Here is a 24761-nt window from a genome sequence, read left to right on the forward strand (position 1 = left end):
AATTAAATTTCTTTCTGTTATGTTGTTGTATGTGATGACGAACCACCCAGTTGACTGGGATAACGCTAAAGTCATCACATACAACAACAACATAACAGAAAGAAATTTAATTGAATGCAGTTTGATCAAATCTAGTAAGGGGATAAATGTTAATCTTCATCAAGGTTTGTACAAATTAGATAGTTTTATTTCTCATGAAATTTCAAAATTGTTTGAATTGTAATATAAATTATGAGCAGTTGTCCCATACTTGTTGGTTACCAGGACGGCCCAAACGTCCCATACTTGTTGGCTACCAGGACGGCCCATACGTCCGTCACGTGTACTTCTTCCACTACCTCTCCGAATGCCCTCTTCACTATGTCATATATTCTGTACCTTGTTTCTTCATCTTATAATTCCTTCTTTGTATCTGCACTGAAGATGTAATTACACGAAAGCGCTCTGCTTCGTTAGTTTACTTTTTCCTAGTGGTTATTTACGCATATATATATACATATATACATATACCAAGGCTTTTTCCCCCTTACAAGGGAGGTAGCCAAAAAGGGAAAGGCATAAAATCATTCCCACCCATTCCATCCCTGAATACACTCCACACCCCTCCACCCTCCCTCTTATCTTAGCACCTCCTGGATGACGGGTCATCCCTGACCTTGTCCACTGCCCTGGGTCAGAAGCAGTGTCGCAAGACACAGCATATCCACAGCAAGGGTGCTTCATTAAATCGGCGACCTCCCTTCTCCGTCCCCCCATGCATAAAAGGAGAAGACGGGGAGAAATCCCTTCGGGCTGCATCAAATTTTGCTCACGTATACTACCTCACCCCCATCCCCCGCCCATTCCACCTCATGCTTCACAACATCATCCATATACAACCATTCTCCAACTTCCTCAGTCCCTCCTCCGATCCTGCCACAAGTGCAGTGTCGTCAGCAAACAACAGCTGGCTCACCTCCCACTATTCTCCATTTTCTTTAACCATCTCCAATCCCTGACCCACTACCCTTGCATTTACCTCTCGCACTACCCCATCCATGTATAAGTTGAACAGCCAGGGCGACATAACGCATCCTTGACGAAGTCCCACCTTTACCTCGAACCACTCACTCTCTCCTGACACAAGCTCTACTACTGATGAAAGAGTATTAAGATGGTTTGGACACATGGAAAGAATGAGTGAAGAAAGACTAGTAAAAGAGGTATGGAAGGCAGATGTGGAGGGAGTGAACATGAGGGGACGTCCTAGAATGAGGTGGATGGATGGGGTGAAGGGGGCTTTGGGGAAGAGGGGAATGTCTGTTGAGGACAGAAGATAGGGGTGAATGGAGAATGGTTGTATATGGATGATGTTGTGAAGCATGAGGTGGAATGGGCGGGGGGATGGGGGGTGAGGTAGTATACGTGAGCAAAATTTGACGCAGCCTGAAGGGATTTCTCCCCGTCTTCTCCTTTTATGCATGGGGGGACGGAGAAGGGGGGTCGCTGATTTAATGAAGCAGCCTTGCTGTGGATGTGCTGTGTCTTGCGACACTGCTTCTGACCCAGGGCAGTGGACAAGGTCAGGGATGACCTGTCATCCAGGAGGTGCTAAGATAAGAGGGAGGGTGGAGGGGTGTGGAGTGTATTCAGGGATGGAATGGGTGGGAATGATTTTATGCTTTTTCCTTTTTGGCTACCTCCCTTGTAAGGGGGAAAAAGCCTTGGTATATGTATGTATGTATTTATATATATATATATATATATATATATATATATATATATATATATATATATATATATATATATATATATATATATATATATATATATACATACATATATATCATATATATGGGGGCAAAAGGATTATTGCCAGCTACTGTGAGGCTGCAGATTTCCATTGAGAAAAACATGCGGTAACAATTATTGGCATAACCATCCCAGGTAATCTTGTGACCAATGACCGACACCTGCAATGGGTGGTCCTACTGGACAGAAAGTATAATCTCTCTATTGTCTCCAAATACCTTCACCATTGTCTTATGGTGAAGCACCATGGGGCTAGCACATAACCTCTGGACAAGGTCTAGAATTCTCCCTCTATCAATTCTCACTACTTTTTTCATAACAACAAGCAATTACTTCCCTTACCCTCCTGCTGACTGAGAATACAGAAATAACCCCATACTCACAACAGCAGGTTTCCAGTAACAGAAACATACCATTTTGTGTTAATTTTGTTGAGCAAAAGACAGTATTGATGGTGAAGGAATCTTTGGATGAGGGACTGAGGCCATGCTGAGCTGTCTTGTCCAACTCTTCTCCCGGCACTGCCCGCCACCGTAATTTTAGGTAACCAAAGTCATCCTCACTCCACTTCTTTGAGTCTATCTGTAAAATAAATATTACTGACTTCCATATCAGAGAGAACTATGACAATGAATGGATTGATATCAGAAAAAATATATATATATCATTTAAGTAAAACTACACACAAAATCCTAAAAACATATGGCTAGATACTTTTTGAAGTTACAATTAATCTAAACATTGATAAGTGTGGAAAACCTTATCCCCATCATTTTTGTAGTCACAAAACAAAAATATGACAAGCAATGATTCTTACCTTATAAACAATGAGGTCATGGTCAGTGTTCTGTAAGGTTGTACCATTTGACTGCATCAGTTGCATATATGCCATGGCAAAGGGTTTCTCATGTTTTGTTTTTGAATCATTTGTTGATCTGTATAAAAATCATAACAATCACTTTTACACACATGTATTTTTCAATAGTGCAATGAGCATTTATGACTAAAAGAATATAAGATATTTACACATATTTCATAGTTTTATCACCTTCAAAACAAACTATAGCCATTCTCAAAAGTATTTTTTCAAATCATTTGACTAAATTTTTTTTTATTCTACATGAAGTAGTACACTCCAGAGTATATTGTACTCTATGATTAGAGAACAGGATATACACCAAGACCAACCTGTGCTTCATGGTGAATTTAATATGTGCTCGTTTGAACTCTTCAATGGGTAATGCTACCTTGAAGGTTTCCATCCACTTGGGTTTGGCTTCATGGTGGTAAGTCACTGACCGGTATTCATTTAAGCATTCTTTTCCTACACCTTGACTTATAACTCCCTGTTGACAGCAGCATTGTTTGAATGGAAAGATAAATGAGATTCTTCTGTCTATGATGGTGGAATAAAATAGAGGGACTAGCTTAAACCTAATGAGCAAAAGTGATGCTTCAAAGTTTCTTTTCATTTTTTTTTCATATTTTGTTTTCTAGTTTATCAATAATTGATCTTCTAATCAAATATTACCAATTATTCATGCTTTAAACTCTTGTATGATAATAGTGAGACTTCCATAGATTTCATCATTCTGGGAGAGAAGCATGAATAAGGCCACTAATAAAGTAAACTAATCCATATCATCATCTTACCGGTATCAGTTGTCCTTTGTCAGTATACACCCGGACAGTGACTTCAACATTTCTGTCACTTGTCTTAGGCCCTCTCGAGAACTCTCCTGACACTAATGTGATGTACAAGTCATTCCTTACATCACCAGGCATAATCACTTCTGACAATCCTAAACGTGATGCCACAGGAACCTCATGGAGTGAAACATAATGTGGGTTTTCTTCACGTAGCTGTTTTCAAGACAAGAGTACTCAGTCAATATATCATAAATACAGTGATCCCTCCCATATACTAACTGACATCATCTGAGAGAGAGAGAGAGAGAGAGAGAGAGAGAGAGAGAGAGAGAGAGAGAGAGAGAGAGAGAGAGAGAGAGAGAGAGAGAGAGAGAGAGAGAGAGAGACTGAGAGAGAGAGAGACTGAGAGAGAGAGAGACTGAGAGAGACTGAGAGAGAGAGAGAGAGAGAGAGAGACTGAGAGAGAGAGAGAGAGAGAGAGAGAGAGAGAGAGAGAGAGAGAGAGAGAGAGAGAGAGAGAGAGAGAGAGAGAGAGAGAGAGAGAGAGAGATTCTTTTAGTTTGGATGTAGCAGGGGTTACTGTGCATAAACTCTTTGATAAGCAGCCATAAATAAGTTTTACTGTTGTGTTCTAGCTCCCTCATGGTTTCACAGGGAATGTGTGTTTTGGTTGTGTGTTCTTGAATTAAAGTGAGAGCAAGTTATACAGTATATCCATTCTGGGCCTCCTAAGCACCACTAATACAAAGTATAATCAATCATCATTCAAAAGGAAAACCATATTTCAGGTGCCCACACATGTTTTGCATTGGAAAACAGTAAAAAAATTCTTAAACACTTGCAAATAAGGGCCCTCAACAGTTGTTTTTAGAAACAAGTATGTAATAGGCTTTTCTTTTAGTTCTCGAAGGACACCTCAACAAATGTCTATTTAAAAAAGAAATGAAATACCAAGATCTTCTAAATCTTAAAAATGAAAAATTATTTCAAGTTCCAAAGAAAAATTGCTCTCCCCTAATTCAAGAGCATATGACTGTACCACACACTCACTATGAATACATATGGGAGCTAGAAACATAGCAATAAAATTCACTCGTGGCTGCTCACCAAACATTTACATTAATTCCGAAATGTATGATAAACTAAAGCAAAGATATAAATCAATCTTTTCTAAACCTTTTATGGTAGTACAAATAACCTAGAAAATAAGTGCACCTAAATTTAATAGTATCAAAACAGTAATCACAGACCTGTTTGATGTCACCGTTGAGCAGTGTAAATGAAAAATGGATACCCTGCATGCCCATCTTGTTTTCTCGAACAACATCATTACGGTTCACCATCATCTTCCTCACAAGGCTATCTGGTGTGTCCTTTTCACCACATCTGAGTAAACAAATCATTAGATCCTTAAGTGAAACTATTCTATAGAATAAACTATCTTGTTATGTCTAACACCTTATCCATGGCGTTGCCAAAATCACATACAATAAATGAACAGTCAAGAAATAACACAGACAACTGTATGAGTACAGATTAAAGTTTTATGATAAGTTGGATTAAAAAGTGCAATGAGAAATAGACATTTCGGAATGGATGTTAAGAGGAGATTGTATGAAGGAGTGATTGTGCCAACAGCACTGTATGGGGCAGAAACATGGAACATATGAGAGGAGGAAAGAAAGAGTTTGAATGTGTTTGTGATGAAATGTCTGAGATGTATGATAGGGGTTACTAGGCTAGACAGAGTGAGAAATGAGGAGGTGAGGAGGAGAACAGGGGTGGAAAGGGAGTTGGGAGATAGAGTTGATGAAAGAGTATTGGGATGGTTTCGACACATGGAAAGAATGAGTGAAGGAAGATTAGTAAAAGAGGTGTGGAAGGAGAGAACATGAGGGGACATCCTTGGATGAGATGGATGGATGGAGTAAAAGGGACATTGGGAAAGAGAGGAATGTCTGTTGAGGAAGGATGGGAGAGGACAGAAGACAGAGGTGAATGGAGAAGGGTTGTGCATGGATGATGCTGTGATGCATGAGGGGGAGTGGGTGGGCAATGGGGGGTGAGAGAGTATGTGTGAGAAATAAACTGACACAGCCCAGAGGGATTTCTCCCCGTCTTCTCCTTTTCTGCATGAGGGGATGGAGAGGGGGGGTTGCCAAATAAATAAAGCGGCCTTGCTGTGAATGTGCTGTGTCTTGCAACACTGCTTCTGACCCAGGACAGTGGACAAGATACAGGGATGACCCGTCATCAAGGAGATGCCAAGATAAGAGGGAGGGATTAGGGTAGAGGGGAGTGGAGTATGTAGGGGATGGAATGGGTGGGAGTAGTTCCTATGCCTTTTTTTTTTTGGCTACCTCCCGTGTTAGGGGGAAAAAAGCCTTTGGTATATGTATGTATGTATGTATGAATGATAAGTTGGATGACCACTGAGGCATTCAGCAGAAATGAAACAGTCACAGCTCTTCCAGCAGTTTGGCTCTGCTATGGAAGAGCTATGCATTGCTGCAGTGCTTTTCACTCAGTATGGCAGGAAACAGGGTGACCATTCATCTCAAAGGTGCCGAGATAGAAGGAAGCATGGGCCTTATTTGTATAAGATGTGTGCCCTTTGACTCAGTTGCCCTTTATAAGGAAGAAAGTGTGAATGTGTGCATGAATATATACATACAGGCATATATATATATATATGCAAAGAAATCACAAAACACACGTGATAAAATATTTTTGCAGAAACCACCGGGAAATTGAAAAAACAGATACCGAACGTTTTCGTCTATTTAGACGAAGTTTTTTGAAAGAGAGTTATTACCAAACATTCCTCCAAAGAATGCAGTTTGGTACAGATATGTTGACGACATCTAATACATTTGGCCTAATGATCAAAATTTGGATACTTTTTTGTCAGATTTAAATAATTTAGTGCATTCCATTAAATTCACAGTAGAGGTAGAAGAAAATAATGTTTTACCATTTTTAGGTGTAAATATTCACCGATGTGGAAGATACTTTAAATTTGACGTTTACAGGAAGCCGACCAATGTCCTCTCGTACATTCATTTTTACTCGTATCACAGTCAAACATCCAAGCTGTCAGTTTTTTCTTCAATGTTCCTGAGAGCTTATAGAATTTGTTCCCCTGAGTTCTTGGATCAAGAAATACAATTCATCTATGACATTGGAGAAAATTTAAAATATCCAAAACATCTTATTGATAAAACAAAAATCAAAGCCAGGAAATGTTTTCTTAATACGTCGCAGGTCAAACCATTTAATTATAAAAATATGCTAACAATTCCGTACCATGAGAATTTAATCCATCTTCCTAGCATTTTTGAAAAATTTGGTATCCAGATAGTATTCAAAAATAATAACAACATTAAGAGTCTGTTAATTAAAAATTCCCCAAGAAGTAAAGAAGGATGTATTTATAATATACCATGTAAAAATTGTGATTTTATTTATATAGGCCAAACAGGCAAAGGCTTAGAAAAAAGAATAGGCCAACATAAATATAGTATTAGAACGGGGCAAGTGTCCAGTGGGTTATTTGTCCACCAAAGGGATTATGGTCATAATATTGACTGGGGAAATTCTAAAATAATTACTTCTTGTAATAATATTATAGAAAGAAATATTATTGAATCTTGTTTTATAAAAAGAAATTTTGGAAATAACATGAACTTGAGTTTGGGTTTATTTAAATTGGACAATTTTATTATTGACAAAATTGTGTGTGATAAAATGTAACATGGGACCTCTCCGAGTATCCTTGTCTTCTTATGTATTTATTGTTTCTTTCTGTATTGCTTTTTTGTACCTTTGAAAATGTCTAAATAGACGAAAACATTCGGTATCTGTTTTTTCAATTTCCCGGTGGTTTCTGCAAAAACATATATATATATATATACATGATGATGATGATTTGGTTTAACGTCACACACTCCCCCCTATCGGGAGGCTAGGATGGTGCCCCTTACAGGGGACTTTGTAGCATGGAATTTAATGAACCATGCCTTTGGTTCAACTTGCCCAAAACAGGGTTCGAATCGTCATCATCTCGACTTCCGCCGCAAGTAACGACGCCCTAACCTGCTCAGCCAGCGAGCATCCTAGACCCTTACAAGGGAGGTAGCCAAAAAACATACATACATACAGACATATACCAAGGCTTTTTTTTTCCCTTAAGGGGGTACGCGACACCTGAGGGGGGTGAATTTGGTCAAGATATAGCATTTTTCAAAACTGTGTTCAAAATGTTCGTATACCATTTAGAAATAAATCCCGACAAATAATTTTCCAGACGCGCGCAATTTAAAGGTCTTGGGTGAGGTTTAAAGGGACAGTGTTAAAGGCAAAACCCACACTAGATGGAGGCGTGCCACTTAGGACCTTCAGGCGCATGGAATAACATTGAAATTTGATTGAATTTACGCTCACCCAATGCTTCAACGGCCAGTACGAGGGTGGAGGGGAAGGGAGGAAGGTGGAGGGAGAGGAAATGCCAACTTTGAGCGCATCTAGGCGTCAGTTACCTGCTAGCTCTGAAAGGGAAACTGCGCATGTCTCATGAGCTCTCCTTGCAATCTATTACCTTAGCTAGTACATATTACTCTATAGTACGGTCATCATGGGTAGCAAAAAGAACAGAAGAACATCCACATTGACAAAAAAAACAGCAGTTAAAGATGGCAAGCAGTCAAAGACAAGTAGCCAAGACCTCACCATCTCTCACTCCACCACCGCCCTCACCTGCACCTCTCTCAACACCTGTGGCCAGGTCTACACCATCAAGCACTTCTTTCATCTCTAATACAGCAAGAAAATTAGATATCAGTTCTGAAATTGTACAGAGGGGAGATAAGAATGAACGTAAATTCATGATTGTGGAGAAAAGCAGTTTTTTGCAGTGGATAAATTCACTTGTTAGATGCCAGTGTGGTGAGAAGATGCATGTTGAAGTGATAGGAGAATGTGGAATGGTGAAAACATTTCAGGCAGAGTGTAAGTTGTGCTCTGAAAAGAGCAAATGGTGTACTTCACCAGGCGGTGGAAATGAAAGCTATGAAGTACATAACAGGGCTGTGGAGGCCGGCTTACACTGTGGGGATGGTTATGTTGCAGTACAGAAAATGTGCATGGCAATGAACATGAAAATGATACACCACAAAACGTTTAGTAAACTTAGCCATCCTATTATAGAGACCAGCATAACGAAATATGAGGAACTCTTGGAAAAAACAAGAGAACATGTACATGCTGCATTAGAAAAGGAAGACCCAACTCTACCAAAAGTAAAAGAAGTAAAAGTTAGTATCGATGGTTCGTGGAGTAAGAGAGGATTCACTTTCAAATATGGCTTTGTAAGTGCAATAGAATTCCAGACAGGAATGGTAGTGGACCATGTAACACTAAGCATGTACTGTAAAGTTTGTGCAGTTAACGAAGAAAAGGGGCTGGATCGCAAGGAGTGGTGGCCTGAACATGAATGTATGTGTGAGAAGAATTTTGATGGAAGCAGTCCCGCTATGGAAGTGGAAGGGTGGAAGATATTGTTTGGCAGGTCAATTGAAAAATGCAAGATGAAATATACATGTGTGGTGTCTGATGGTAATGGGAATGGCTTTAAAGCAGTGCAAGGCATATATGGAGATACAACGATAGAGAAGGAGTGTACGAATCATGTCTCAAAAAGAATTGGAAAAGGATTGCTCCAATTAAAACTAGGGGGAAGAAAGAAAGGTTCACTTACTGCTACAGCTGTGAAGAAATTGCAAAACTACTTCACCAAAGCCATCAAGGATAATGCTGGCAACAAAGAGGAGATGAAGAAGGCTATATATGCCACACTATGGCACTGCTCGAGCACGGATGAGAATCCTCAGCACAGCTGTTGTCCACCAGGGAAAGACTCTTTTTGTTTTGTGCAAAGGGCTATAGCTAATGACATGCCCATACCTTCACACAAAGATAACATCCACACACCACTACGTCCTGATGTTGTGAGACAGATGATACCCATTTACCAGCGTATCGTTACCCCAAAGTTACTAGAAAGTTGTGGAGGAGACACTCAAAATCACAACGAAAGCTTGCATAGTGTCATCTGGAGTGAACTGCCCAAGGTTAAATTCTATGGTCTACAACGAATGCTGTACGGTGTGCATCGCGGTGTGACAAAGTTCAACCTTGGCCATACAGCAGCTGAGGTGGAGAACCTTGGTGAAATTGCAGCAAAAGTGACAGAGGTAAAGGACAACATTAGATTAAACAATTCAAAGAGGAAGATTGAATCCAAAGAAGAAAGCAAGAGGAAAAAGATCAAGGCTATACAGGAAGAAGAGAGAAAGAAGAGAGAAGAGGGGACATCATATGATGCTGGAGGGGGTGCCCTACCAACATAGATTGGTGAGGGGAATCTGATGAGGAAAGAGAAGGCGCCCACTGCTGGTTAAAATAAACCTCTTTCCAATGATTTAGATACCCTGAAGACCCCCAGCAGTGAGGTTTCATATGAAGAAACCGCCAAAGGTGCAAAAAAGCAAATTATATGATGGTGTCGTCTGTGCGTCGTCACTACTGTGACATACTTATACTTTAGTTTTTCAGTATTTAAAGTACTTATAATCAAAATATGTTGATGATTTTTACTGTACTTACTCATTATATAATAAGAATTAAGCCATGAAAAAATCAGTCAAATTGGTAAAACTATAAGCAAGTTACAGATATATTTATATTTCAAGTTGCCATATCTCCGTTCAATATTTTTTTACTTTTTTTTAATCATAAAAAATCTAAAATACATCAGATTTAGATGAAACTTATAGGGAATATTACTTTTAGTAACTGCTAGGGCCTATCGTTCGAATATTTTGAATAAGATGAAAGAGTTCGGAGTAATAATGGAAACAAGACCAAAAAAAAAATTATTTTTCACGATTTTTGCCGAACATTAACATTGAAATGCCTGTATGCAAAAGTATAAAGGAAATTGTTCAATTACTCAATGACCGGCTCTAGGTGTGCCTACTGACTAATCATAGCCAAAATACAAAACAAATTGGTCCACGTATTATGGTGCTGTGCACTTTTAAATGTCGCTACTGGTATACATACATGTGTACATACATCATTCTGTTTCACCTAAAATGTAGGCAACATGGATACCTATTTACCTGAGAAGTTTCAGCTCTTTACTCTAAATAGTTTAGAAAACGACCCCCAGGTGTCGTGTACCCCCTTAAGAGGGAGGTAGCCAAAAAGGGAAAGGCATTAAATCATTCCCACCCATTTCATCCCTGAATACACTCCACACCCCTCCCACCCTCCCTCTTATCTGAGCAGCCAAAAATGTAATTTTTGCAGGAAAATTAATTTTTCCCTGATACAAACCTGAGGTACTCCTTACACTAGGATACCTTCGTGTAGCGCGAATATTTCTACTGTGAAATTAAAATCCTCACTCTGTGGGTCTGGGCAATGCTTATCCTCAGTAAGGGGCCCCATTGGGGCAAGGGGGGGGGGGCCCTTGCCCTCCACCACAAGTCTCGCACACTATAACCATTCTCTGAGCCAGGTATGAATTAAGCACAAGGTTTGTCAGGCAAGGAGAAGGAACTGTTTAGAGGGGTGGTTGAGGAGGGCCATTAAAGGTAAGGAGTACCTCAGGTTTGTATCAGGGAAAAATTAATTTTCCTGCGAAAATTACATTTGTTCCGAAGAATACAAACTCTTCGGTACTCCTTACACTAGGAGACTCGGACTTAGGAGGGAAGGAAGTTGTTATCTAGCCTGGGAAACCGCTGTAAGGAAAATCTAGTGTGCTAAGACTATGTTGACCAGACCCCTATACATTCCCCTCACTTTGAAGTGCACCCCTTTCTGTTCCCTGGAGTGGAGACAGACAGGTTATAATCACTTTTGTACCACTGAAGGGCTTGAATTGATTCCCTTGGAATGCTTGAGAGCCCGCGGGTGAGGTAAGGGAATGTAAGAGTATGAGAAGGACTTTGGAAAGTTATCCCTGCAGATGCCGAGCCAGAACCTGGATGAGTTGTCAGGGTCGGCTGTGTGCTCTTGAGGAGGGGTATATCATTTTCAGGACTTCTTGGGCGGCCACTATGGGGCCCAAAGATAAGTTCCCTAAAGATTCCCGCATAACTTCTTTGAGGTAAAAGGAAGTGAGCGTACTCTGGCTCTTCCATATACCTGCTTGAAGAACCTGGTTGACTGACAGATTCTTTCTGATGACTAGGGAGGTCCCTACTGCCCTCAGGTCATGGACAATCTGTGTGGTTCATGTCGCAGGCTCTGCGGATGACTTCCATTGTCCAGTAAGAAATGGAATTCTTAGTGATGGGCTACCTTTAGTAGAGATGAACAACCTCTTTAATTCTGGTCGAAGATGTTCGGTTCCCTTGAGGTAGGTCCGGATGGCTCGTACCGGGCATAGAACTGTTTCAGTCTATTCTCCCCCTGCAAATTCGTCTAAGGACGGAACACTAAAGGACCAGAATCTAGGGTCGGATTTGGCAGGATCTTGGTTGTTGGCAATGAATTGAGGCATGAAAGTGAAGGAGACCTCTTTCCATCCTTTGGAATGGGCGACTCTATAAGAGATGGCATGTAACTCCCCTACTCTCTTGGAAGATGCCAGGGCTAGCAGGAAAAAATGTCCTCTAGGTGAAGTCCTTCAGATGTGCCTCTCGGAGAGGTTCGTAAGGGGGACCCCTCAGAGAGTTCAGGACTAATGCCACATCCCGCAGAGGAGAACTGATTTCCCTGGGGGGGCATGATCTTTGAAGTGCCTGAAGAGCATGGAAATTTCCGGTGAAAGGGCTAGGACCATGCCCTTCAGAGAAAACACCTGATTTAGAGCTGCCCTATAGCCTTGTACTGCCGAGAGGGAGATCTTCTTGGACTTCCTGAGGAAGTGGAAGGAGGCGATCTCAGGAATGGTGGCTCGATCTGGGACTAACTTCCTGGAGTGGCACCATTTTGCAAAGGCATTGCATTTCCCTTGATAAAGGTTAGCTGAGGAAGAGCGAATAGGAGCGGACATGTCCTCTGCCACTTCTCTGGGAAAACCCTTCTTTAGGAGGATCCGGACCATAGTCTGAATGCGTGAAGATTGAGTGCTGAAGGGTTCTTGTGCCAAGGCCCGTTGATGGGTGGATACAGAAGATCTGGTCTTCCCTGAAGGGCCAGAGGCTCTTCTACTGCTAGCTCGAGGGCGTCTGGAAACCATGGGGCTTCGGGCCACCAAGGAGCGATCAAAGTCATCCGAAGGTAGGATGCGTGTCTTGCTCTCAGGAGTACCTTCTGGAGCAAGGGAAATAGTGGGAAAGCGTAGGAGTCCAGGTTGTCCCAACTTTGCAGAAGAGCATCTTCTCCTGCTGCCAGAGGATCCGGGAAAGGGCTGAAATATATTGGGAGTTGGTGATTCCATCTCATTGCAAAAAGGTCCACTAGAGGGGAGCCCCATTTGCTGAGGATGAAGTTCGCTACCTCTCGATAGAGGGACCATTCTGTGTTGATTATCTGATTCTTCCTGCCGAGGTGGTCCGCCCAGAGATTCCTCTTCCCCGGGATGTAGCGGGCTTTGAGTGACACCTGGAGATTCTTGGCTAGGTTGAGGATGTCCATCATCAGAAGGCATAGTTCCTGGGAGACTGTGCCCCCCTTGCTCGTTCAGGTAGGGTACTACCGAGGAATTGTCCGACATTATGCCCACTACTTTTCCTGAGACTTGATCCTTGAAGTGACGGAGAGCCAGGAGTACTGCTTTCAACTCAAGCCAATTGATATGGGCTGTCCGCTCGACTGTGGACCAGGAACCGCTGATGTGATCGTCGTTGAGGTGGGCTCCCCAGCCCTCCTTGGAGGCATCGGAGAACAGGAGGACTTCGGGGGGAGATGGGCCGAGGGGCATCCCCATGAGAAGGTTGCATGGGCCTTCCACCAGAGAAGAGAATCCTTGACTTCTTCGGTGAGGGAGATGTGTTGTAGGGGTTCTCCCTCTTGCGGGGCCCACTGAGACTTGAGGAGCCACTGTAGCGGTCGCATTCTTTGTCTACTCCTGGGGATTAATTTCTCTATGGAGGCCATATGGCCCAGGAGTTGGCATTGTGTCGCCGTCAGGAACCTGGTCGATAGTGCCTGTGCAACTAGAGAAGCGAGATTCGGGATCCCCTTTTCTACTGGGAACGACTCCATTAGGGAGGAGTCCAGGACCATACCCAGGTACGTGACTCTCTGTCTTGGTAAGAAATCTGACTTTTCCGGGTTGACTACTGTGCCCAATTTCAGGACAAAGGTTAGGACCATTCTCAGGTGTTCTTGGCATAGCTGGGCAGAATGTGCAAGGATCAGCCAGTTATCCATGTAACGGAGTAGTTGAATTCCCCTGGAGTGGGACCACGCTGAAACGAGGTTGAACACACTGGAGAAGACTTGGGGTGCTGTGGAAAGTCCGAAGCAGAGGCAGGGGAAGTGGAAGGTGGTGCCCCTGTGGATGATGCTGAGGAATTTCCTGGAGGAGGGATGCACTGGTATGTGGAAATAGGCATCTTGGAGGTCCAGCGACACCATGAAGTCCCCTTCCCTGATAGACGCCCTTACCGACTCTGGGGTGTCCATTCGGAACTTCGTCAGGGAAAGGAACTTGTTGAGTGGAGACAACTAGATGACTGCCGGGATCGAGGCTGCTCTGAGGGTTGACCCCGATGGGGTGTAGAAGCGCTTCTGGTGTTCCAATGGGACCGGAAGCTAACGCGCCTTCTCGGTCGTCCTTGTTGCGAGAGCGTCGGAGGCCTGGGCCATGGCTCTCGCCGTCTGCGTACTCCATGGAAGGTGGAGGGGAGGAGGCTGGGCTTTCTGAGAGTTGGCCGTCATGAAGATGTCAGACTCGAATGTGGCTTCCTCTTCTTGCGGGAGGCCCAGTCGATTCGCCCTCCGAACCCTCGCGAGGACGTCCGAGAAGGAAGGTGGGACCACCATCGAGGATTCCGACTGGGAAACGGGAGGAGAAAGGGAGCGTGCCCCCCCCCCCCTACGGCGCTGTGGGCATCGTCGGCGGCGTAGGAGGGGTCGGCACGGGCAGAGAGGAACCTCACGCTACCATCCTCGTCACTGATGGGTTCAGGGGGGGGCTGAGCAAGTGGAAGATGGTCGAGGGGGGCCCTTGGGGGCGGTGACTCCTCACGAGCTTCTGTGCGGTGCACGAACCACGCTTGAGAAGCGCGGAAAAATTCCCGTTGGGCCTCCATCTGTTCCTTCAATGTAGTGACGAGTGAACAGAGAGTGGGGAGGAGGTCCGGGGAATATACGCTTGGTGAGTCCCGCCTGGGTGCGGATGGTCCGGGAGACGCCAAGGGGAGACTGCCTCCTCTGGACGAAGCTGAGTCACCTACGACGAACGCGCGTGTGGGTACATCTCGGGCTTCCTGCCCACCGGGCATAGAAAGGGTTCCGGTGATGACCCGGCTCGTCTGACGAAGGGTGGAAGGTGGACTGGGGGTTACCCGAGGAGAAGAGGCTGACGCGCTCCGAATCTCCGAACTCGGTTCCTTTGTCCGTGGGGGGGGGGGGAGGTTCCGGGCAGCGTCGCGGGGCCGGCGGACGCATCCGGGAAAAAGCTCGTACCCGGGGGGGTTCGCGGGGGCCAGAGGCGCGTGCCCGTCGAAGCAAACCACCCTGTGGGAAGGAACAGGAGACAATTTGGCCTGAGACTGACTCGGGGCGGCTATTGTACAACCTTTCCGTTTACTACGCTTAGGAGGGGGGAGACAACTGCCCGCGACCTCCGCCGACGTAGCATGCCTTCTCTTTGTGTCGGGTGAGGGGGGAAGCCATCTTCCCTGCCCGCGTACTGTGGACGTCGTCGCCGTCGTAGCTGGCGCCTGTCCGGTCAGCGAGAAACACCGCGTCTGCAACCTCGTCCCTGATCTCTGTCCTCGTGAGCAAAGGGCATGGAAAGGTCACCGTTGATCACCCGGCTCTTCCTACAGTGGGTGTTGTGCGTACTGCGGGATTCCTGAGTAGAAGAGACTAAGGGGCTCTTTGTCTTTGAACCCGGGTTCTTTGTCCGTGCCGGCGTCGAGTTTCCGGGATGCGTCGGGGGCAAGCCGCAAGCGACCACATCCGGGAAAAATGTCATACAGGAGCGGTAGCTAGCGGTGGCCTGAGGCGCATGTCCGTCTACGCTAACCGTCCTGGTTGAAGGAAGAGGACAACTTGGCCTGAGAATGACTCGAAGTGGACGTTGTACCACCTTCCTGGCTACTACGCTTGGGAGGAGCGACTGTCGAGTTTCCGGGATGGGTCGAGGGCAAGCCGCAAGCGACCTCATCCAGGAAAAATCTCGTACAGGAACAGTAGCTAGAGGTGGCCTGAGGCGCATGTCCGTCTACGCTAACCGTCCTGGTTAAAGGAATAAAGGACAACTTGGCTTCCTGTCTACTACGCCGTGGAGGAGGGAGAGAATTGCTCGTCTCCTCTGAAGCCGTAGTCCGCCTTCTCTTGTTTTTGGGGGGTGAAGAGGGAAGCCATTTTCTATGCTTGCGCACCTTTTCCCCTGCATGTGCTTTCCTGTGAACATGAAAGTACACGGAACACTGACTATCATCTCACTGAATGCACGTCTCACACGGGGATGAAGGTGAACACTTAAGAGCCATACACTTGAAACACCAAATGTGAGGATCCACTTGGGCTGGCGGTAAGGGGGGTGAGACAAAGGTATCTCCCTTCGGCGAAGGGACACAACCTATCTTGAACCACAACAATACTGGAACCAGATTCCATACTTACAGTGAAGGGTAGGATACCCGGTGGCGGTTAAGGGAATAATACAGGAAATGGAGAAGCATTTAATAATTCCAGGACACAGGATGGCGTAGGGAAAACCCCGATGAAATTGAAGGACGACGAACTCCTTAGCGTCCTGGGAGTGAGCTGGCAACAATAGAAGCGGGTTGCTTGATTTTCGGCCCAAATGTAAACATAGAACCGTTGAGTGATTAACGGTTCGCTGCCGCACTAATAATGGAGTTTGACTGAGAATCGGCCCATTAAGGGGGAAACCGATAAAAACAAAACATGTATAGTAGAGAGATGTTAACGCGGTCACTACTGCGAAGAGAATGGTTATAGTGTGCGAGACTTGTGGTGGAGGGCAAGGGCCCCCCCCCTTGCCCCAATGGGGCCCCTTACTGAGGATAAGCGTTGCCCAGACCCACAGAGTGAGGATTTTAATTTCGCAGTAGAAATATTCGCGCTACGCGAAGGTATCCTAGTGTAAGGAGTACCGAAGAGTTTGTATTCTTCGGAACAAAACAAAGGCATAAAAACCATTCCCACCCATTCCATCCCTAAATACACTCCACTACCCTCCCTCTTATCTTGGCACCTCCTGGATGACAGGTCATCCCTGTATCTCGTCCACTTCCCTGGGTCAGAAGCAGCGTCACAAGACACAGCACATCCACAGCAAGGCCGCTATGCAAAAAAGGAGAAGACGGGGAGAAATCCCTTCAGGCTGCATCAATTTTTTTCTCACACATACTACCTCAACCCCTATCCCCCACCCATTTCACCTCATGCACCACAACCTCATCCATATAAAACCATTCTCTATTCACCCGTCTTCTCTCCTCTCCCATCCTTCCTCCACAGACATTCCCCTCTTTCCCAAAGTCCCTTTCACCCCATCCATCCATCTCATTCTAGGTCACCCCTTCATGTTCACTCTCTACACTTTTGCCTTCCACACCTCTTTTACTAGTCTTCCTTCACTCATTCTTTCCATGTGTCCAAACTATCCCATCACTCCTTCATCCATCCTATCTCCTAACTCCCTTACCACCCCCATTCTGCTCCACACCTCTTCATTTCTCACTCTATCCAGCCTAGTAACCCCTATCATACTTCTCAGACACTTCATCTCAAACACATTCAAACTCCTTTTCTCTTTCTCTCTTATGTTCCATGTTTCTGCCCTGTACAGTGCTGTCAGCATAATCACTCCTTCATATAATCTCCTCTTAACATCTATTCCCAAATGTCTATTATTTCTCATTACACTATTTAATCCACCAGGGCACTTACTTCTTTCAATCTACATTCTACCTCCGCCTCCACTCCTCCCTTTCCTGCCATATTCACACCCAAGTATCTGAAACTATCCACTTCCTCCAGTCTCTCTCCCTTAATGCTCACTTCCAGTCTGCTGCCACTTACCTCTCATCACCTTACTTTTACCCACATTTATCTTCAACTTCCTTCTTTCACACACTCTCCCAAACTCAGTCATTAACTTCCTCAATCCCTCCTCTGATCCTACTACAAGCACAGTGTCATCCGCAAACAAACTGGCTTATCCTCCACTTTTCTCCATTTTCTTTAACCATCTCCAGTCCCTGACCCATTACTCTTGCATTTACCTCTCACACCATGTATAAATTGAACAGCCAAGGTGACATAACACATCCCTGGTGAAGTCACACTTTTACCTCAAACCACTCATTCTCTCTATTTCTAATTCTAACACAAGCTCTACTACTCTTGTAAAAACTCATGACTGCTCTTAAAAGCTTTCCTCCTATCCCATATATCTGTAATACCTCCCATAGTGTCTTCCTGTCTACCATGTTATAAGCCTTTTCCAAATCCATAAAGGATCAAAACACATCTTTACCTTTTCCTATAGCTTTCTCACATATCTGTCTTAACACAAAAATCTGATCTACATAACCCCTACCTGTCCTAAACCCACACTCTTCTTCACCAATTACTCCCTCTGTTCCACTCCTAATCCTTTCAATCAAAACCCTCCCAGAAGCCTTCCCAACAAGTCAACAAACTGATCCCTCTAAATCTACTACACTCACACTTGTCCCACTTTCCCTTGTAAAGTGGAACTATAAAGGTACTCCTCCAGTCCGCCAGCATTCTACCCTCTTTTAAACAATCATTAAATAATCTCACCAGCCAGTCCACCATCACTGTACCTCCCTTTTTTAGACATTCTGCATGACACCCATCTAACCCAGGTGGCTTTTCTGCTCTCATCATCTTTAACAACTGCCTTGAGCTCATCTCTCCTTATTTATCCTCCATTTTCCTCACATATCACTGTCATTTTCTTAGCGCTTCCCACTACAAGTACCTTTCCCTCCCTTTCCTCCTTCACATTTAGCATATATACATATACCAAGGCTTTTTCCCCCTTACAAGGGAGGTAGCCAAAAAACAAAGACATAAAAACCTTTCCCACCCATACCATCCCCAATACACTCCACTTCCCTCCACCCTCTACCTTCCCTCCTATCTTGGCACCTCCTTGATGACGGGTCATTCCTGCATCTTGTCCACTGCCCTGGGTCAGAAGCAGTGTTTGCAAAACGCAGCACATCCACAGCAAGGCCGCTTCATTAAATCGGCGACCCCTTCTCCGTCCCCCCATGCAGAAAAGGAGATAACGGGGAGAAATCCCTTTGGGCTGCATCAATTTTTTCTCACACATACTACATCACTCCCCATCCCCCACCCATTCCACCACATGCATCACAACCTCATTCATATACAACCATTCTCCATTCACCCCAGTCTTCTGTCCTCTCCCATCCTTCCTCAACAGACATTCCCCTCTTCCCCAAAGCCCCTTTTACCCCATCCATCCATGTCATACTAGGTCGCCGCCTCATGTTCACTCCTTCAATATCTGCCTTCCATACCTTTTACTAGTATTTCTTCACTCATTCTTTCCATGTGTCCAAACCATCACATTTAGCAACTCGCTAAAATATTCTGCCCATCTTCCTTTTACTGTCGTTTCTTCCATTATCATCTCTCCATATGCACCTTTCACCTTTTCTTCTCTACTTGATTTGCCGCGTCTTCCTCTCTGAATTTATTCCAAAACATCTTTTTATTACTTTAAAAAAATTTCTGCTCTCCTCTTTGCCTCATTTGTTTTATGCTTTACTTCTCTTTTCTTTTCTTTGTATTTCTCATTTGATTCTCTCATCTTCTTTTGTAACCATTCTGTGAATGCTATATATACATATAACTAAGAGTTTGGTAAAAGGTTCCTGATCTAACATACTCATGGCCTAAATTTACGGTGAACACTTACAGAAACAATGGAGCAAATGTGTCCCTATCTTCCTGATCAATGGACCCAAGCGTCAAATCGCTTGCCATCTGGCCACGAACTAGTTGAGTGATTTCTAGCACCAGTACTTCCATACGGTCTGAAATTATTAAATTTTCATGATTGGAAGCTCACTTAACCAAGTGTATTAAACAGCCAAATGTGACTACAGGAAACAAAACAATAACTTCCTTTTTTACTTACCTTCTAAGTGCATCATTAGATAAGGGTTTTTTGTTGAGCATTGAAGTTCTTCGTGGATCAACCTCTTTTGTGACCATGGAAACCCTCACGGACAACATAACCTATAAGGTATATAGAATGGCTTTCCTTCTCCAGGCTCATTGTATTCAAATCCTGCAATATGAAATTTTGAAAGTCTGATGCAGTGAGGGATATCATATTACATATGACATCCAGATAATGAAAATAACATGTACAATCACTCAATCTGTTGCCCCACTTATCTATTGTAGGAAACTGCAGCACCAGAAAACTATGCTATGGCCACCAGTTCAGCCCAAAATTCATCAGTCAATTTTTTTTTATATCAAGTGCCAAATGAGTGAGTGTAGGACAGTGATGTACAAGGTGCTGTGTCTCCTTTGTGGTGGCTGCATCTATGGCAACTAGTATCTGTTACTACATTGACTCTTATATAATGTTTTAGTGTAAGGTGGTGACTTGAACATACACATGCCTGTGCAATTCTTATTTATTTTGGGAATGATTTCTTCTACTATATTAATATCTGGGATAGTTTGGTGAGGTACATAATTTAGCAGTTTATTTTGATGTGTTTATTTTATGATCTGAGTGTGAATGTGTTCTGTACGAATGTATTCTGGGGTACTAGGGTAGGTTCAAGATACATGAGTAGAATACTGCTAGGCACTATTTTTATGTTTGGTTGGCTGTTAGTGTTTATGTGATGCAAGGGGTGGGTGGTTTTAAGGGCTCAAGAAAACTATGTGCTTATCCTTTACACATACCTCATGACAAGGATTCAGGTTTCTGAGTATATATGTTTTTGTGTTGACTCCCATACTGAGCTACACAAGGTTTTATGGCAATATTATGGCAAGCTTATAAAAAAATGGAAACTTTTGGGCACCGTGATCATCTTAAAAAAGGTGAAAATGACTGTTTAGTCAATCTGACCATACAAAGTGAAATTGACCATGTGATAGTGTGATCGGAGTTATAAAGGTGCCATCTTCACACTGAATAACCAAACATCAGCAACCACAAAAACTGCAGATTGAGCGTTTGGACTGACTGCATTGTAGAAAACTGCCCAAGGTGTATATCACTTCACGCCCAACTAGGCTATGGGACAACACCATTGACTGGAAAAACTGCAATGAACACAAATCACACACACTAACAACACAATATACACACTAAAGAGGATTTGTGGGAAAACCCCTTTACAGCCATGGCATTCACTCAGGGAGGGGAGTGACTCAGCACAGTCTAGTAAACAAAAACAACAACAATAATGACAATGACAACAATAGGCACCTTACACTGGGGTTTTTTTTTTTTATTTTTACCCCACAATAGCTATATCCAAACAACAATACACTATTTCATCCTTAAGTAAACTTCATGGGCCAGTCCAGTGGCTGCTGATGGTTAACTGAGAGCTTCAGGTCGTCAGCAAGCGAGACATAGGGCAACAGACTGATGTAAGAGTATTAACATCAAGTGATCATATTGTGAAACCTAATCACACTTGATGCCTCATATGGCAGGGGGGTCCTTGTACATAACAAACATATATGTCGCTCAAGGTCCTTTTCCCTTTGTATTGGGGGAGTTGGCCACATGAAATATACCTCTAAAATAAAATGTTTGGCAGTGTCATATCTAGTATAACACACAAAAAATTATGTTCAATAAGCTTGAGGAGTAAAAAATAAAATGCATTCTTACAATTGAAAATACATCTGCGATCATTAAGCAGTCCTAGCCATGTTCATTGTAGCCATCTGGTGTCCAGGTGAAGATAAGTGGTTCAGTAAGAGGGCGTTCACGACTTTCTCGGCCCATCCCATACGTACAGGCCAAGTGAGATCTTCTGACTGTTCATGGCACCTGTACGGGAACCATACATTAGGACAGTAATATAACAAATTCATAACTTCTTCAAATGTTATATTAAAAAAATACATACATACATGCTGTCGGCACAATCACTCCTTCCACTATAATCTCCTTCTTAGAATTCCATTACCAAATGCCTTTTTATTTCTCATTACACTTTATTAATCCCTCAAAGCATTTACTCAATACTCTCAATCTACAATCTCCCTCCACCTCTACTCCTTCCTTTCCTGCAGCACATTTGCACCCAAGTATCTAAAAACAATCCACTTCCTCCAGTCTACCTCCTTAAATACTCACTTCCAGTATGCTGCCACTCTCTCACATTGTACATTCTCATCACCTTGCCTTTTACCCACATGTATCTTCAACTTCCTGTCCTTTCGCACACATTCCCAAACTGTCACAAACTTCCTCAATTCCTCCGCTGATCCTGCTACAAAGCACAGTGTCATCCAGCAAACAAGCTGGATTATCTCCCACTTTTCTCCATTTCCCTTTAACCATCTCAAATCCCTGACCCACTACCCTTGGGCCATTTACCTCTTACCACACCCCATCCATGTATAAATGAACAGCCAGGGCAACTTAACACATCCTTGACAAAGTCCCCACTTTACCTCAAACCACTCACTATCTCCATTTCTAATCCTAACACAAGCTCCCCTACTGTCGTAAAAACTCTTGAATGCTCTTACACACCTGTCCTTCTCTCCTATATATCTGCAATAGCTCCCACACCTTCCTGTCTACCCTATCATAACAACAAAGACTCACCTTAATAACAACAGTTGACTATGATTAACAATTGCTGTCCATGAGAGTTTTTGGGTTTTTCGCTTGACAGTAGTTATATGTGGTTGGTGTGCCCTCAGCCTTGAAATGAAATCATAAACTTGACATCAAATCATAAATTCATAGTCAAACACCCTGACAGAATTAAAAACTAGGAATCAGTTCATGATATATAATGTTATTAGCCTCTAATATAGCATCCATGCAGTTCTTGTAGTAAGATCCCATTAACACTATAGTCCTGGTAAATTTCTGACAGCATAACTTTGCTTTTCATAAGTTAATTTAAACAAATTTACATCATATACCAAGGCTTTGTGGGCCCTTTTTTTCCCCCTTACAAGGGAGATACCAAAAAACAAATATGGCCCATAAATTTCACTTCCCACCCATTCCACCCCTCTTTTTAATTCAACTCCACAGCCATGCACTCCTTCTTCTCATTCTGAGCATGGACTCTCTGGATGATGGGGATCATCCCTGGCGATCTCACATCCACTGCCCTGGATCAGAAGCAGTGTACTACGCAAGTCAAAACATAGCACATCCACTGCATGGTTGCTTTTATTTAATTAGTGACCCTCCTCTCCAATTCATCACTGCATAAAAGCTCGAAACAGAGAAGTCGGGGCGAAAGCTAATCCTTTCGGGTTTACGTCAAAATTGTGCTCACATTAATTACAATTTCCTGTCTCACCCCCTTGATCCCCCCTACCCATTTTCCACTTGCAATCACAGAATCATTCCCATACTTACCAACCATTCCCTCCATGTCACCCCCATCTTCTGTCCTTCTTCCCTTCTTTTCCTCAACAGACATTCCCCTCCTTTCCCCAATGTCCCTTTTACACTCACATCTATCCATCTCATCCTGTGTGTCAACTTCTCATGCTCACTCCTCCTTACTCTGTCTTCCACAACCTTTTTACTAATCATTTCTTCACTTTTTGCATCATTGTTCCATGTGTCCAAACCATCCACTACTCTTTTCATCAACACCCTATTATCCCAATCTCTTCCACCCCGATTTCTCCTTCTTCAACTCCTCATTTTTCACTCTATGCCGCTAGTAACCCCTATTCATATTCTCAGGCAATTCTCAACTCCAACACATTCAAATTCTCCTCTTATTGTTTGTTCACATCTTTCCACCCCATACACTGCGATGGTTGGCACAAAAACTCCTTCATAAAAGTCTCCTCTTCAGCATCCATTCCCAAATGACTATTTTCCTCATTATCCTCTTTTAATCCACCAAGGCATATACTTGCTTCTCTCTCAATCTACATTTCTACCTCCACCTTCACTCCACCTTTTCCTGCCACACTTGCACCACCCAAGTATCTAAAAACTATCCACTTCCTCCAGTCGCTCTCCCTTAATTGCCTCACTTCCAGTCTACTGCCACTTTCACCCCTTGTACATCTCATCACCTTACTTTTACCCACATTTATCTTTCAAGTCTTCCTTCTATCACATACTCTTTCCCAAACTCTGCCACCAACTTCCTCAATCCCTCCCTCTGACCCTGCCACAAGTGCGCAGTGTCGATCCGCAAACAACAGCTGGCTCACCTCTTTTTCTCCATTTTCTTTAACCATCTCCAATCCCTGACCCACTACCCTAGCATTACCTCTCCTCGCACCACCCCATCCATGTATAAGTTGAACAGCCAGGGCGAAATATACGCATCCTTGACGAAGTCCCACCTTTAACTTCAAAACCACTCACTTCTCTCCATTTTCCAATCCTAACACATGCTCTACTACTCTCATAAAAACTCTTGGACAGCTCCCAGAAGCTTTCCTCCTATCCCATGTATATCTGCATAACCTCCCACAGTGCCTTTCTGTCTACCCTATCATAAGCCTTTTCCAGATCCATAAAAGCCCTCAAAAAACATCCTTTTTCCTATAGCTTTCTCACATATCTTTGCATCTTTCCATGATCTATTTACTACACAACTCTGCCCGAATTCTCCTGTTCCTCTCATATTTTCCTCACAATTACTCTTCTCGCCCTCCTTCATCTCCAATCTAAGATCCTCCCATAAGCCTTCCCACTAACGACTAGCTATTATCCTCCACTCTTTTCTCTCACAATATAATTCTACATTTCACACTGCTCCCTCTCCCGTCTTCAGACTTCTCGTTGAATACTTTGGTTTCCCCTCTTTCAAATTCTTCACCTGACACTGTCCACCTTTCCCTTGCTTTTAAGTTCATGATTTATCTGTATCCTCAAGGTGCCTTACTGC

General features: G+C 43.5%; 1 protein-coding gene across 7 annotated transcripts in view; it reads right to left on the bottom strand.

The window, feature by feature from the left end:
- Positions 1 to 19684, bottom strand: part of LOC143023121 (dedicator of cytokinesis protein 1-like) — a 165679-nt gene extending 145995 nt beyond the window's left edge. For all 7 annotated transcript variants that reach the window (XM_076181627.1, XM_076181630.1, XM_076181624.1 and 4 more), the window contains exons 1-6: positions 19583 to 19684; positions 4692 to 4827; positions 3445 to 3654; positions 2980 to 3137; positions 2609 to 2726; positions 2205 to 2373 (exon numbers count right to left, since the gene is read on the bottom strand). In XM_076181627.1, coding sequence (XP_076037742.1) covers positions 2205 to 2373; positions 2609 to 2726; positions 2980 to 3137; positions 3445 to 3654; positions 4692 to 4827; positions 19583 to 19650 — 859 coding nt within the window. In that variant the 5' untranslated portion in view covers positions 19651 to 19684. The remainder of the gene's footprint in view (positions 1 to 2204; positions 2374 to 2608; positions 2727 to 2979; positions 3138 to 3444; positions 3655 to 4691; positions 4828 to 19582) is intronic.
- Between the last annotated feature and the right edge of the window lie 5077 nt (positions 19685 to 24761).

This window comes from Oratosquilla oratoria, unplaced genomic scaffold (assembly GCF_046742065.1).
Source record: "Oratosquilla oratoria isolate Oo_2021 unplaced genomic scaffold, ASM4674206v1 SCAFFOLD45, whole genome shotgun sequence".
NCBI lineage: Eukaryota > Metazoa > Arthropoda > Malacostraca > Stomatopoda > Squillidae > Oratosquilla > Oratosquilla oratoria.